This window comes from Cheilinus undulatus, linkage group 7, assembly GCF_018320785.1.
Source record: "Cheilinus undulatus linkage group 7, ASM1832078v1, whole genome shotgun sequence".
NCBI classification, from domain to species: Eukaryota; Metazoa; Chordata; class Actinopteri; order Labriformes; family Labridae; genus Cheilinus; species Cheilinus undulatus.
In genome coordinates, this window is record NC_054871.1 from 19069690 (window position 1) to 19084585 (window position 14896).

Below are 14896 nucleotides of genomic sequence, written 5' to 3' on the forward strand. Positions count from 1 at the left end.
CAGAGATTTTATTGCAGCTACTCCACTACTTCAAAAACAATCAGTGAAGCACTGAATGACTGAATTTCCCAAAATATTAACAATCTTGATTTAAAATCTTGATGAAAATAAAGGCAGTTTTCCTGTTTAACTACTTTGAGATGCATGAAATGAAAACTTAAACTACATGGCTCAAGCTACAAAGAATATTATTTGTAATTTAGAACCGAAACCGCAACATTGCAAAAGTAAAACTTTGCAGAACTGAGATTATTTTCATACCCAAAAGCATAATGTAACAAAGAGCACCCATCCATGCAAAGTGGGGAGCAGCTGACAGTAGATGACCCACTTTGACTCTCCTGACAATTCAACCACACTGTGGAGGAAAATAGACTGCACTATAACTGCAACATTACTGCAGAGCTCTGTTATTAAATCACCACCCACTTCTATATTAAGCATTCCTGCTGCGATGGCTTGTGAAAACCAAGAAGCTAAATGCTGACCTTAAATTAAATCATGAAAACAAATCAGGCCTTTAACTCAGGCTAATTATGAGGAAACAGGTAAAGACTCTTAATCATGGCAATGGCAGAGATCTGGGCATTTACAGGTGTATTTTTCAGTATTTTACTCAATAACTGTTTTAAATTTCTCCAATTAGTCAGTTACTACACAACAAAGTAAAAATACCATAAAAACATAGTATAAGATACACCTTTAATACCCATTTTTTTCATCTAGTAACCTGACTGCATCCTATATACCAATTAGACCACCATCACAACACACAGCACACAACCTGACACGAGAGAAAATTCACTCTCATTTGTTGCTCATTGTAAGCAGTTGCTTTACTACTGATAACAAGCTGGGATAAATGTAAATGCAAGCCAAGCTAACAGGGTTTTGCAGAAGTGCAAACTCCACATTGCGAAAATGGGGGATGCTCAAAGGAAATCATCATATAGGAAGACAGTTTTAATCCTAATTTCTTTGGAAGCCAAAAAAAAAAACAAAAACAAACTTAGTGTCTTAAATACCAGTGCAACCAGATTTTGCATCAATTCTAGTAGCTTTAGTGCATACAGTACAGGTATTGGGCCTCATTAACCAACCGTTCTTAAGCAGAAATTATTGTTCTTAAATCCCTCTTGCGTAGTTTTTAAGAAGATTCTGACATTCACCATCATTTTCTTACAAAATCTAGGAGTACCCTTACCAACACTCAAGTTCTGCTATCAAAGGATAAAATTTTGAATTTACAGCACTCAAATATGAAAGATTAAGAATGACTCAATAAGATAGAATTATTAATTAAATTTACTGTATTTTTATAAACACTTTCACATAATTAAATAATATATACAAATACATGACCTAAATATAGTCAAGTATTAATTTACAAAAACTTCCTCACAGACACGTATTTAAATGTGTCCAAATGATGATGTTTCACCTATTTAAAGCATCAAGTTTTAGAGTGAATGCAATAATCAAATCCATTTGAACCAGTTATTTCATCCAATTGATGTGTCTGCAAAGCCTGCATTTAACATCAACTACTGGTGCTAGAAATCAAATCAACTCATCTTTAGGTGTCATCTGGAGTAGGACTACATCTACTTTGGAAATATCAAAACGTTGCAGTTATTTTCATCATTTGTTTAATTCTGACGTAACTGATATCATCTTTTCCTCTCACTCCTGCTTGCTATCTGTCTTTGTACACAGCCCCATATGTATATGGGCATAAAAATGTGTTTCTCTATGCTAATTAAGAACTTAAGAGCACCTGGCATTCATCAGCTTCAGAACCTAGATGTGAACAATTCAGCAGTTTAAGAATGTGTCATGAACCCCACGAAGGTTTCTCTTGGAAATATTCTTAAGCAGAAATTTAAGAAAAATCTCAGAAGATATTGGTGCATGAGGCCCAGTGGTTTTACATAACACTGGCACATCTTGATTCAAAGCTCCCTAATGTGATCTTATGTTCCTTTTTTGTTTAATCTTACTACCTGGAATCCATCTACAATTGTTGGCCCTAAAGGCCAGAAAAAAACCCAATCTATATGTGTTCTTGAACACTAAAATAATGACAATGTTATGAAATTAAAACTAACGTGAGGAAATCTAAAAAAAAGACAAATGTGGTACAAACCCATATATGAAAACACAAGAGAGAAAAGAAAATTCAAAACCATGATTTAAAGGTTAACTGGACTTTTTAAGCCATTGTTCAATCATACCTGTGTATCAGCAGTGAGCACTTTGATACGCTGTGTGGAGATAAACAGATCCACCTCTGTCATTGGCTGGGACTCTCCTTCTGGAGCCTAAAGGAAACATCAGAGGCAGTGATATCAAACATGTATCCCCAACAAAGTCAGTTCATCACATAGAGGTGAGCAGCACAGTTGTGCTGTTACAGGCATACATATTTGAAGCCACTGTTAGCGTATCTTAAGTGGTTTCACCTTGATGCGGTCCACAGCCTCCTGAGCCTGTGTCATACGAGCGTTTGTAGATGGGTTCTTCTCAGATTTGAGCTGAGTGGAGCCCAGGTACTTTGCACCAAATATGACTCCATCCAATAAGTCTTCAGGGTCACAGGGACCAGGCACTGAAGAGCAAAACATACAGACAGTGGCTCAACCTCATCTCCTTTAGACAAGATGAAAATCTACAAGAAAAAAAGCCTGACTAGTAGTCTTACCATCTTTATATGAGAGTTGATCCACACTCTGCAATGAGAGAAAAAAAATTAGTTCAAATGTTTTTGGGTTTTACTTGGATTATTGAGGTATTGAAACTTGTTATTTCACCACTATTTTTGACTCATGAAAGTTGCATAAGGAATACAGTTTTAAGTATAAAAATGGTTTTAACTAATTCATTTCAGCTGATTATTGTGTTGGTACTCCAACCTACCTGCTCACTCTCTCCAGCAGCCTCCTCTTCCTCTGGAGGCTCCTCTCCCAACTTCATCCACACAGGCTCCGGGTACTCCTCATCAGGCAGGGAAGCAATGGAGTCGTCCCTGTGCCGCTGCTGTCGACCATTCCTATAATGCCCCCAAAACTTCTGAGCATCCTCCTGATTGTAGGACACTGACACCACAGCATCCACCTCCCCTCTGTGAGGCAAATGGGTAGGAGTGGGTGTTGGGCCGATCTCTGTGACCTGCAGCAGTCCCAGAAGGTCTCTGTGGTGACTTTCAGAGAACAGCAGCCCGGTGGTCTCACTGCTGTCGTCTGTTATGAGGGAAGGGGAGCAGCCCTCAAGCTCAGAGCGGCTTGAGTAGTGATGCTGGGCGAGGTGAGGTGGTGTCCCATGGCTGGGGTGAGGCTCTTCCCCCATCATCTGGAGCTGGCTGAGCAGGGTGTGGATACGGCTGTGATCTTCATCACCTGAGCTCTTTTTAGGCACCTCCTCTTCACTGACTGTGCCATCCACATCACACAAGGTTTCCTCCTGATATTCCCTATCACCTTCTAAGTCCTCAACCCTCACCTCCTCCTCCTCAACTGCCTCATCTTCTTCTTCATGCTCTCTAATATCTTGGACTTGCTCTACAGTATTTCCCAGAAGCTCTTGCTGGTTCTCACTGGGTGAAGCCACAGTGAGGCTTACATCTAAAGGTATTAACACTGGCTCACTTGGACTGGCCTCATCCAGATTTTCAACAGCAGGGGGGAAGCTGGAATCATCCAGGTCGTCTGCTGAGCCTGCCTCACTAGAGGAGTCAGACCTCCAGTCTAAAGGAGGAGGCTCGATGGGGTTGTAAGAGTCCAGATCCTCTGCCTCTAAACCTGTTGGTTCTAAAACATCTTGTCTGTTCAAGTCAGCACCAGAGAGTAAATCAGCAGGATCAGCAGACGGACACGAGGTGTCTGAGGGTACGGAGGCTGCCTGATCAGCAGGGCAGACGTCTGAGTCCATTTTGAAAGAAAGCCTGTAAGAAGAAAAGTCGCATTTACAGAACAGTGGTTCAATTCAAAGGGGCACCAGGTTTCTAACAGCAAAAAAGGAGTAGCAGTATGTTAAGAAACAATACATGATACTGGGTTCAATGTACTATTTTATCTCCATTTTTAAGGGTTTCTTATTCTTATATAGAGGTAAGATTGAAGTCAATTAATGAACAAATACATTAGTTTTTTCAGTTCCCTTAAAACCAACAAACAAAAAAACAAAGCAAAACATCCATTTACTAGTTTTCCTTTATAAACAGCTTGGCACTCCATCTGCATTTTACCAAAAATTCAGCTATAAGGTTGAAGTTGAAGCTGAAGTTATTATTAGTTTATTCTTTTTCTAAGATTTATTTGGGGGTTTTTGAGCCTTCATTTGACAGAGGAGGGCAGTGGATAGAATCGGTGACAGGGACGGGATGGTGGGGAAAGACATGTGGAAAAGGGCCACAGGCTGGATTCGAAGCCGGGCCGCCCACGTACATAGGGCACGCCTTAAACCACTAGGCCATCTGTGCCCCCATTATTGGATTTTTAAAGAATCTTTCATTTTGCACTAAGTTCAAATCAGTAGTTCTTCTGTGGATATCTATAGTTGGATTTGCCCCCTATAAAATGACAAAAGGCTACAACTAAACTGCTGTTCAATAAATAAAGGGAATTTCAATCCCCAAATAAGGAAGTTAACAATCCTAAAAACTGAAACAGTAATGAGTTCACAAAAAACATCAGTATCAGCCAAATTTTTCTTTCAAACATTGGTACTGGCACTGTCCCAGATTTGCACAATCTGTGCATCACTACTTAAAAGCATGCCTATTTGTCCTTAATAAAAACTGTAACTGATAAATACATATCTTCAAAAAAAGACAGATTTTTTTAAACTTTCATATAAAAGAGCAACGTAGAATATATTTTTTGTCAAATATGGCCACTTTTTGCATTAAGAAGTGGCTATACTTGTTTTGATTTTTAATTGTACTCTAGTTCATCTTTACAGCATTGTTTTTAATATTAAATGTGTGTATTTTTTTGCTAATATGACCAGTTGCGTTAACTTGATTTCAAGAATGAAAGAAGAATATAAAACACACATTCTTTGATTAAATAGACCCCATCAGTTAAAGACAGTCTTATCTGACAATCATATAGCCTCTGAGGGCACCATGAATGTCTCGAAAGAAGCAAAGGCTCAAAGTACATGGACATGTTCAACATGTGTCACCGTCATGTTCCCTTCTGGAGAACAAGAGTTACAAGAACAACAGAAGTCTGCAACTATTACATATAAATTCTTGTGCACCCAAATACTCAGCATAAAGAGGGAGGTTTATTTGGACTTGTGTTTCCCCAAGATTCAGCAATCAAAACTTCACTAAAAGATATATTTAATTTACCTGGTCATACATTTGACAGTCACTTTGAAAAATGGTGTCAAAAAAGACACAGAGTAAATCTGGTGGTCTATCCGGGATATGGATTATCAGCGATGCAACTAAAGGCTTAAAAAGCGAGTTTCGCAACAGAAGCGCCACAAATTTGCGCATTAACTAGTATATAAAAGAGGAAATGTATATGAAACCAAACAGGACAGGAAGACTGCCTGGAATAACTGGATGTTAACGGTTCAAGTAGCCGCCTGTTATTCAGACTGCTTATACGTGGGATTTGCTCGTAACTTCCCTCTATGACAAATTAAGTTATACCAATAATGGGTGCAGGTTTGGGAACTGAAATTAATCAAACACTCAACCCCAACACTTTAAGTGCACGACCATCACGTTCAAAAGTTTGGCTAGACAAAGTTAGCTAGCTACGCTATTTCAGCAGCTTTATGGTAACCCGTTTTCCTAATTGAAACCATTTTCGTGCCGTGTCAATTCCCCGTTAAAATGTGTTATTTAGGCGTTGAAAAAGCAGCTCTTACCTGTTATTTTATGTCTCACTCGGTCTCTTTGTACCCACACGCACCGACTCCTCTAGTTGCCACGACAGACAAGTTGACGTGGTTTGAAATTTCAGTCTTTTCCAAAACTTGATCTTTGTTTTCCTCGTCATACTAACAACAGCAGCAACGTTAAATAGTGTAACTTAAACATAATGTAGGGGTTAATACAGCTCGTTTAAGGCTCAGCCTTACTGACATTGTTTCTTCTCTCGATTCGACAGCTTTTTATTTATTCACTGACTCTGAAGCCGTGCTGCGTTCACGTCAACTCGTAGTGCCCTATAAGGGCCATTTGGTTTCTTCTTCTTTTCCTGCACGCCTATATCAAACTTAATCAATAACCATTTAACACACTCTTGAACCTCCCATATAAAAATGCCTTTTTCTTTGAAATACATATCTATGAATTATTAGCAGCGTGATAATGGCTTCTTCCATGAGTTTAGGCTAGATGAACTACGGGGGTCTAGTCTTTACTACACGACCGTCCGCACCTAAAGGCCACAAATGTACACGTCATTTTGAACCTTCCAGACCCGCTTAATCAAACGTCAAAAACTAGTCCGCTCGAAAAGGATTTTTTTTATTTAAAAAATCATTCGTTTATATCATTAATAATAAAAACATACATTCATTTTAACTTCCAACAGCTTAACTACGGTTTTACCAGAAACACATACACGATTCCATCCAAACTTACCACCCTAAGCTGTTTTCTACTAATCTTTAATGCAAATCAATCATTTGTTTACTTAGACTTTTTTTAATGACAGTATCGACTTAGAACCGTTAAGTGACATCAGCTGTAGTGTCGCCTTAAGAGAGGACATTCATAACTACAATCATACAGTAGGTTCATCTTTAAACATTTTCAGTCAGAAAATAAATTCAAAAAGAAGAAAAAAATGACTTACCAGATTACTTGCAGATAAGGTCCATGGTTGAAGCACTCAGAACTGAAAGCACCAAGCCAATGTAATAAAAAACCTTTACGTATAATATTTCAATAAAAGAAATGTAATACATTAGAGTAAATCTGATGTTCAGTTTTGACTGCATTCCTACCATGGACTTTATTTGCATGTTATCTTGCAAGTCATTTGTTCTTCTTTTTGCATTCTATCCTTATGCTCTTATCCTGAAGAGCACCTGGTTACAATGTTCTCGTCATTGCTGACCCCATGAAGCACCCACCCTCCTCTTTTCTACGTTTATTCAAAAATTCAATTCAATTGAGTGATCTAAGTAAAAAAAGAATTCACAGTTTATAAAATACTTATGAATGCCATACTGAAGAGTAGTTCTGTGGAGTGTGTATTTAAGGCAATGATTGAGCATTCTTTCTACAATGTCACAGTATTTTTCTTAAAGTCACTGAAAAGCTTTAGTTACAAATTACTAAAGTCTCGATCCCAACTTCTGTGCACTGATCATCTCAGGTGATTGACTTAATGGGTCGATGTTAAGTGTTTGTGAATACCTTCCCTTAAATTACACCTAGTGTTAACTGTTCTGTTCTGTGAAAGAATCAACCTATGAAATGTGAACTTTACTTACACCAGGCACAGGGTGAAGTCTTGGACTTTGCATACTGAAAACAAATCTTGTATTCCCCAAGCAAAAGAGGTGATGCTCCAGATGAGTCTGCCATTTTCTTAACTTGGCTGCCCTTAAAATGACTCAGTAAACAATGCAAAGATTGTTTTATGAGCAAAGCACAGAGATAACTCAGTTCTGAAGCTTCCTGCTAATTTACACAACATCACCAGGACTTATCAACAAGAAGGGCCTCGAAGCACTTCTTCAACAATCTGAAATACTTTATCTGGATTCCCTTAAGCAAAGTTTCTTGAAAAAATGTTACATTTGCATGAGGATGAAGTTGCAGCAAATAGCTGTCAAACAATGGATTAAAAAAGAATCTTTTGATTGACTAATGCCATCATTAAATCTTGCCTTTCATCGTCTCATTTTAAAAAATCTGAATGAAATAAAGACGATTGACCTCTGATTTTCAAAAGACTGTCAGTCACAGCTGATCAAACCTTGAATTATACATTTCTACCATGCTGTTTTACTTCTTATACCATTATATTCTCAGGCGATTGCATTTTATTTGTAGAAAATAGAGCTTAATTTCTATCAAAGGACTAAGGCCTGACCACATTTAGGATGTGCTTCATGACCTTTAACTTGGTATTTTACTCCTCTACATCATTTGTTTAGAGCTCACCAAAGCCCATTCATCCACTCCTCACTGTGAGGTCAAGATTATGTACTGTCTGTCTAGTCACTGCTGCCCGCACTCATCTTGATCAAACCGACCACAGACGAGACGGTACCCATCAGCCCCACCAGCCAGTTTGGGAAACGTCCAGCCCACAGGAAGCCGGGTGGCATCCAGTGAATGGCATTGCTGAGGTCGGCCATGCTGCCGAGGACAGAAAGCAGCTCCCCTCGCATCTGTCCGCGTAGCTGAGAGCGACTGCAGGTGGAAAAACACAATTATGACATTGTACCCTGACAGGAAAATAAACCATAAACCAAGAGAGAGAATACATGATAGAAAACTTTAGATACAGCACCTGTGTTGATCTCCTTCCCTCCCATGTTTCCTCAACTTCTTCTTCAGGAGCAGCAAAACTCTCAGAGATCTACACAGAAGATTCAGATGCCATCAAAACTAAGTCCTGCATTGCTTTGTGGCCTTAAAATCTGACAAAAAATGTTTAAATGTTTAAATTTTAAAAAATTAAATTCAGTGTATTTATAACTTAACGAAATGGATTCCACAGCTTTATAATGTCAGTCACAATCAACAAAAAGAGCAAATACAGTGATGTTTTTGTCAGATTATGAATACCTCCAGTTTACCCGTCCACATGTGGGCACTCTGTACCAAATCCATTGGTTCCTTCTTTTTAGAGGTATTCATACTGTTTTGTATCATTTGAAAATTTTACATTTCCTCCCCTTTATACCTGTCATTATAATGTTTCTGTGATGACAACATCTAGGGCAGGGAAAATTGTGTTTTTTGTTGTCTGTTTATCTAGACGTCCAACCCAATATTTCAAGAAGTTCTTTGACGAAGTTCCTTCAAACTTTGCACAAATATCCACTCTTCCTAAGAGAGGAAAGGATTTAATTTTGGATGTTCTAGGTAAAAGATTAAAGTCATTGTGAATCATGTTCTTCCCTTGCTTGTAAATGTGAAATCTAAAGAAGTTGTCTCTCTCTGGAGCAGACTGTGTTGCCTTTATTGCTTGTTGGTGTCATGTGACTTTGGAGACCAATCGGACATGTCTGTCCTGCTGTACCATGTGACTGGGGACCAATCATGCATGAGAAACAGACCTTCCTTCTCTCTCAATGTGGCCCCTAATTCAATTTCAAAATTGTAAGATAAAAAAAGTACTGAGGCCACATGTTAACGCTACAAAGTGTATGAAGACCAGATGGTAGAAAAATAAAAAGCTAAATGTTTCTATGAAAATCTTTGATGACTTGTATTTATTAATCCTTTCTAGAAACTATTTTCTACAGTTGGCTATTCTATCTATACTGAATTTTTAAAAAGAAAGGAAATAAGGCATTTTTAAGTTGCAGATATTTTAATTTAATGTTTAAATTTGTGCTATAATGATTTATTTTCATTTTATTTTTTTACCTGCTTGCACATACATTTTAATTTAATTAAAGTGTCTCTAAAGAAACCACTGAATGACCTGGATACATGCTTTTATTTGCCAAAACGTGTTCCTTTTAAAAGTTTGATAGTCCAATAATTTATCTTTCGAAAGTATCGATATCAATAAAATTACATCCAAAAGTATCGGTATCATATCTAACTAGAAACCTCCACCATTAGCCCTATCTCCCAATAGTACAGAATCCTTTAAAAAATCCCTGGATCCAGACGGTGATCCAGATCACTCCAAAAATCTAATCAGTACTTCCTTATGCCATTTCTGAATTTTCCTGAAAATTTCATCGAAATCTGTCCACAACTTTGTTAATTTTGTTGCTAACAAACAAACAAACAAACTAACAAACAAACTAACTAACAAATGAACAAACCCACCCAATCACATAACCTCCTTGGCGGAGATAATTGAAGTTTTTTTGTACCACCCATAAACCACTGAGCTATTCAGCCACCAGTTTATTAGTTGGTGGAGAGCAGCCTGTTTACTGCCTGAGCACCCATACTGCTTTGGTGCTTGTTTATGTGAAGCCTCTCACTCTGAATTTGACATCTCTCCATAACCATAGGATCCTGTTTATTTGTGTCCGTGTTGCTGGCCTATGTATGCAGCAAGCTCCAATAGCAAATTTCTCTTCACAGCCTTTTCATTTGCACATTAAAACAAGTTTGGTGATTTACTGAGATCTTATCAAACAAACAGTGTGTAAGATAAAAAGGTTCAAATCATTGTTAACTTTTGGAAAAATGTGGTATTTTCCAGCTTTATTCTTACATTCAGGGTGATAATGACACATTTGGATCCCAGTATACATGATGCATCATTCCTTTAGAATCAATTAATCCAGACTGATCTAATAAGGGTTTGCGGACGGACCTGAGAATTCCCAGAAGCAGCGAGGTTCCCCACAGCACTGTGCAGAGCAGCCACCACTTATCAGACTTCACTTTGATGAGTTCTGCATCAGCAGCCCAGGCAATGTGTTCACACGGGTAATACAGCTGGTCAGCCAAGTTGTTCAGCACAGAGATCCAGCGCACACCTGGATCCTCCTCCTTTAAAGAGAAATGAACCATGCATCACTGCAGCACAGCACATTAAGTGTTTATATGGCAGTATCCTAGTTTCATTTTCAGAGAACATAAAAGAACATGCTTATGACTTTTCCATTTTTGTTCACATTGTTCAAGCTCTAATAAACTTGAAAAACTGCAGCTTGCATTTTGACAAAAATACAACTATTATTTTGTCATTCATACCAAATCAATCATGTATCTCAGAACCCACAACCACATTTGATATGGGCTGTGTTGTTAATATATTTCTTTTAAGTTAAGGAGATAAAATTGGTTTCCTGAGACAATTTCTGATATAAATTTTGTCAAACAGCAACCAAGAGACCAGTTTTGAGTGAATCCATCCCTCCTTAGTTGTATGATAAAGGATAGTACTGACTTAAATGGAAACTGTTGTATCCTTACCGTGCCTCCAAGCCCATAACCATGAGAGTAGGCAAGCATTGAGAGATCATCAAACAGCCTCAGCACCGTCCTACAGTGGCTGAGCTGAGCTGAAAACAGTAACAGACTTTTCCCGAGCTGCTGGGACGTAACTTCTGTTTCGGCTTTACGAGAAAGAGCTCCTCCAACCAGCTGAGAGCCATAACACAGCGTTCTGATCTGTTCAGACAAACAGGAGAAATATAACTGGGTAGTAAAGAGATTTTTTAAAATTCCGATGCATTTCCTAAATGTGAGTGATCACAGCATACAATTCATAATTTTATGCATGTCATTAAGGACTTGGCAATATATTGATTCTTTAGAGTTCTCAACGTGTTTTCAAAATATATATAGTGTGAGCATTTTTCATTTAGAGTGATGTAGTTTAACTTCAAAAAGACATAAGACCTTTTTATCTGACTTTAACTGGCTGTTGAAAAAAAAGATGCTAGCCCTACTGCTTAGTAAAACACACTGTTTTACAGTAATATCATTTACATTAATATGTTCATTGACCCCAAAATTATCTATTTGAAATGTAAAGTCCAAATAAACAATTGAAAAACTTACAAACGTATCATTATGTCATTTTTTCATGTGCATCCTTGTTGACACCTTGCTGCTAATTGTGCTGTAAAAAGTGCCTGAGTAAAAATGTGCATTTGGCCCTTGTGGAAAAAATTAATAGCCTGAATCATAAATATATATTATATATCATAATTCAGCCAAAAAGTACTGGGATGTAATTTTGCTCCATGCTCCAACTCCATATTTGTAATAATGACAGCACATGGTAGCTACATTTTTATAACTTCTAAACAAACTATCACCCTCAACATAAAATTCCACCATAAAGCTACCATTCTGGTGTTCACATTTTAAGATATTTGTAAAACACTTCTGTTTAAAATTGGTTTTGAAAGATTTGTTGCTGCTGGGATTGGCTCCTCCACCCTTGAATGTGACAAGTGTCATAGATAACAGTTGGGTAGTTTGCAGTTGTGACTATGGGCTCTATTAACACTGAATGTTAATCTTTAAAGGCTGTATTGATCGATTAGCATGGATCACAGGGAACATGTTGACTTGCAAGGTTTAGAAATAGCCTGATCTGAATGCACTACAAAGGGGGGAGACTGTTTAATTTTTATCAGCATTTCACTACAGTGTAACATAAGAAGAAAACAAACCCTCATGATTAAAACGTAATCAGAATGTTTTGAAGATTTTTGCAAGGAAATGTTCAGCGGGTCAGCCGACTATTAGAAAAAACCCTGCATATAAAAACTTGCTGTATGTATGCTCTACAAAAAGCACCGTAAATTTCTACATTTTGATAAAATTGAAGGTAATGACAACACTAAGATTTAAATGCAGGTTGCCATTGTTGTACAATGCAACCTGGGTAGTCAGATCAAATATTTGCACTCTTCTTTTCAAGGATAAAGTGTCATCCTGAAGCCTTTTTAATTTAACTTGGGTGCTGTTTCACTGAAGAAGACTATAAGGACAAAGTCACTTTACTGTAGACTGAGGCTATTACAACCAGAAAGACTGATCAGTGCAGCAATTTGAGGTCACTACACAAAGAGCATTGCACAACCAACATGTGAATATATTTGTATTTTTTCCACGAAATTGTGTAAATCTATCATGTTTCTTTGAAAGATGCACAACAATGACACTAATGTTAATCTAATAACGTCAATACGTTTAATAGGCAGGATTCCCTTTAACGTAGTGCTGCTAACAAATACTTTCCTAAATAGGTAGTGCGTTAAACGATGTTAATGTGATATCTTTGGTGTTTGAAGTGAAATTTCACAGCCAGGTGACGCGTGCATTAGACAGTTAATTGAACATTTCATCGTTTATCTGCATTTGTATTAGATTATCATTCTCATTGTGACACTTAAAAGCCGCAGCGGCTCAGTGCTTTATTGTCGTGTAACTAACAGCTCCATTAACAGTCTGGAGAACTGGAGTAGACGCTCTGTTTTTCTGTTTTCATGATGTAAACACTCAGGTGGTGGTTGTGTATTTTTACACTGCTAAGAATTAAAATCTAAGCATTACTTACAACTTTATCTCTCCCTCGATATGTCTCCAGCACGCGCACCAGAGCCTCCACAGATTGCTGCATGTCTCTGTAATCTGTCACAACGCGGTACCGATAATAATCACCGACCTGGGAAGCTCCTGCACAAACATCTCCACTGTTAGAGGTTTTCACTGAAGTTCTCAGCTGGACTTTGAAACAGGAAGTAGCACGAACAGGCTCGAGTAGACGAGCACAGATTCCATCGATACTGAGCGTTCAGAAGCAGTGTGTTATATCTACTTCTATCTGAGGAACATAACTTCAGCTGCATTCATATGCATTTACGTATTGCACAAATAGAGTACGTCTGTAGGATACTAGAAGTATAAAAAACATACTTCCATATATGCTCTGGTACATTTAGAGAGTGTGCACAGCATATTCACTGAATCGGGGGAGATGGCTAATACAGTGTCCTTTTTTATTGTTGTTATTCAGTCCCAGAACTGACCATATATTTAGATCAAGTTATTTAAAGCAGCCAAAAGGCAGGCCTTAGAAAATGACATGCAGTTTTTTGTTGTCAATAACTACACTTAGTCTAGGTGCTAAAGGGATTCCAACAAGCTAATGAATTGATAAAGTAGATTACCTTTGATAAAGTATAGAGTTGACATTATCATTCCTGTTCCTCAGTCTTTCTTCTATTATGCAAATTATAACCCTGACAGTGAATAATGGCGACATCTGCTGGTGATGTAAGAGACACTCCTTTTGACCAGGCTTTGGTCTTCTAAGCTAATCAGTTAAATGTCATTTTAATCATCCCAAAGATGTTTGTAATGGAAGGAATACTTGTAGGCTGTTACCCCTTTTATATGACCACATTTAATAATTTTCATACAAACTGAACAGACTCTGTCACACAGGCTTTTATTTTGAAAGCCTCAAATTTACTTCCTCCGACTGTCTGTTTTCCTTTTTAATTGTCTCAAGATAAGAAAACAATAGAAAAAGACTCAAACCAGATGTCAAATTAAACTGCTTTTTCAAATCTGTTTTTTCATTTAAACTGAAAGACAAGAAAGTGAAGAATGAGTTAAGGTGGCTAGTTTCTCCATTTCCATATGGTCAAATTCATTTTCAAAATAAATTGCACCATGGTACTCATATCATGTTGTGTGGTGCTGTTTCATATATCTTATAGTATATTATTGTATAATATCATAGCAGTGAGTTTTGTCGTATCATACCATGCTGTGTTGTGTCATATCAGAGTATTGTATCGTGTCATGTCCTATCGTGTGGTATCGTATGAGGTGTTTCTTACCATGTTGTCAGCCTGTGCTCAAAAAAATGATATTGCAATGCACCGTCATGTGCACCTTGCCAATACATGTACATGTATACAGATACTACAGAATCGATGACCATGAATGCTGTAATGGCAGTTTTAACAGAAGCATACCCCAGGGTGCAGATAGCAAAAATGCCAGCAGATGTCAGCAGTTAAACAGCATGATACAGTGCATGGATCACTCCTCACACCAAAACAAGTTGGTACTCACTCTGATAACATGGATCATGCAAGACTAAATGCGAAGATACTGCATTATTTTGGGTTTCTTCAAACACAAGGTGAAAAGGGATGGAATATGAGTCATCCAAGCTGTAGGAAAAAAAAAGGTAAAACACTGCAGTAACACATGACATCTGGCTGATTAGCAGTTAGCTACAAC

General features: G+C 37.8%; 2 protein-coding genes across 2 annotated transcripts; both read right to left on the bottom strand.

The window, feature by feature from the left end:
• Positions 1 to 2221: 2221 nt before the first annotated feature.
• si:ch73-40i7.5 (amyloid-beta A4 precursor protein-binding family A member 3) lies at positions 2222 to 6205 on the bottom strand. Its single transcript, XM_041790778.1, has 5 exons — positions 5887 to 6205; positions 2917 to 3940; positions 2702 to 2729; positions 2463 to 2608; positions 2222 to 2321 (listed from the first exon to the last, which is right to left on the bottom strand). The coding sequence occupies exons 2-5, from the start codon at positions 3925 to 3927 to the stop codon at positions 2229 to 2231; spliced, it is 1278 nt and encodes a 425-aa protein (XP_041646712.1). The 5' UTR covers positions 3928 to 3940; positions 5887 to 6205; the 3' UTR covers positions 2222 to 2228.
• A 269-nt stretch (positions 6206 to 6474) lies between these two features.
• On the bottom strand, positions 6475 to 13355 carry pex11g (peroxisomal biogenesis factor 11 gamma). Its single transcript, XM_041790791.1, has 5 exons — positions 13197 to 13355; positions 11096 to 11293; positions 10491 to 10669; positions 8493 to 8561; positions 6475 to 8392 (listed from the first exon to the last, which is right to left on the bottom strand). The coding sequence occupies exons 1-5, from the start codon at positions 13257 to 13259 to the stop codon at positions 8194 to 8196; spliced, it is 708 nt and encodes a 235-aa protein (XP_041646725.1). The 5' UTR covers positions 13260 to 13355; the 3' UTR covers positions 6475 to 8193.
• Positions 13356 to 14896: the final 1541 nt, after the last annotated feature.

Excerpts from the sequence above, each read along its gene's own strand:
- si:ch73-40i7.5 (XM_041790778.1), bottom strand. The coding sequence starts at position 3,927 with ATGGACTCAGACGTCTGCCCTGCTGATCAGGCAGCCTCCGTACCCTCA. Across the intron at positions 2,730-2,916 it reads CTGCTGGAGAGAGTGAGCAG|AGTGTGGATCAACTCTCATA; the intron begins GTAGGTTGGAGT and ends CTCTCATTGCAG. Across the intron at positions 2,322-2,462 it reads AGGCTGTGGACCGCATCAAG|GCTCCAGAAGGAGAGTCCCA; the intron begins GTGAAACCACTT and ends TGTTTCCTTTAG.
- pex11g (XM_041790791.1), bottom strand. The coding sequence starts at position 13,259 with ATGCAGCAATCTGTGGAGGCTCTGGTGCGCGTGCTGGAGACATATCGA. Across the intron at positions 11,294-13,196 it reads ATCGAGGGAGAGATAAAGTT|ATCAGAACGCTGTGTTATGG; the intron begins GTAAGTAATGCT and ends TTGTCTGAACAG. Across the intron at positions 8,393-8,492 it reads AGGGAAGGAGATCAACACAG|TCGCTCTCAGCTACGCGGAC; the intron begins GTGCTGTATCTA and ends TTCCACCTGCAG.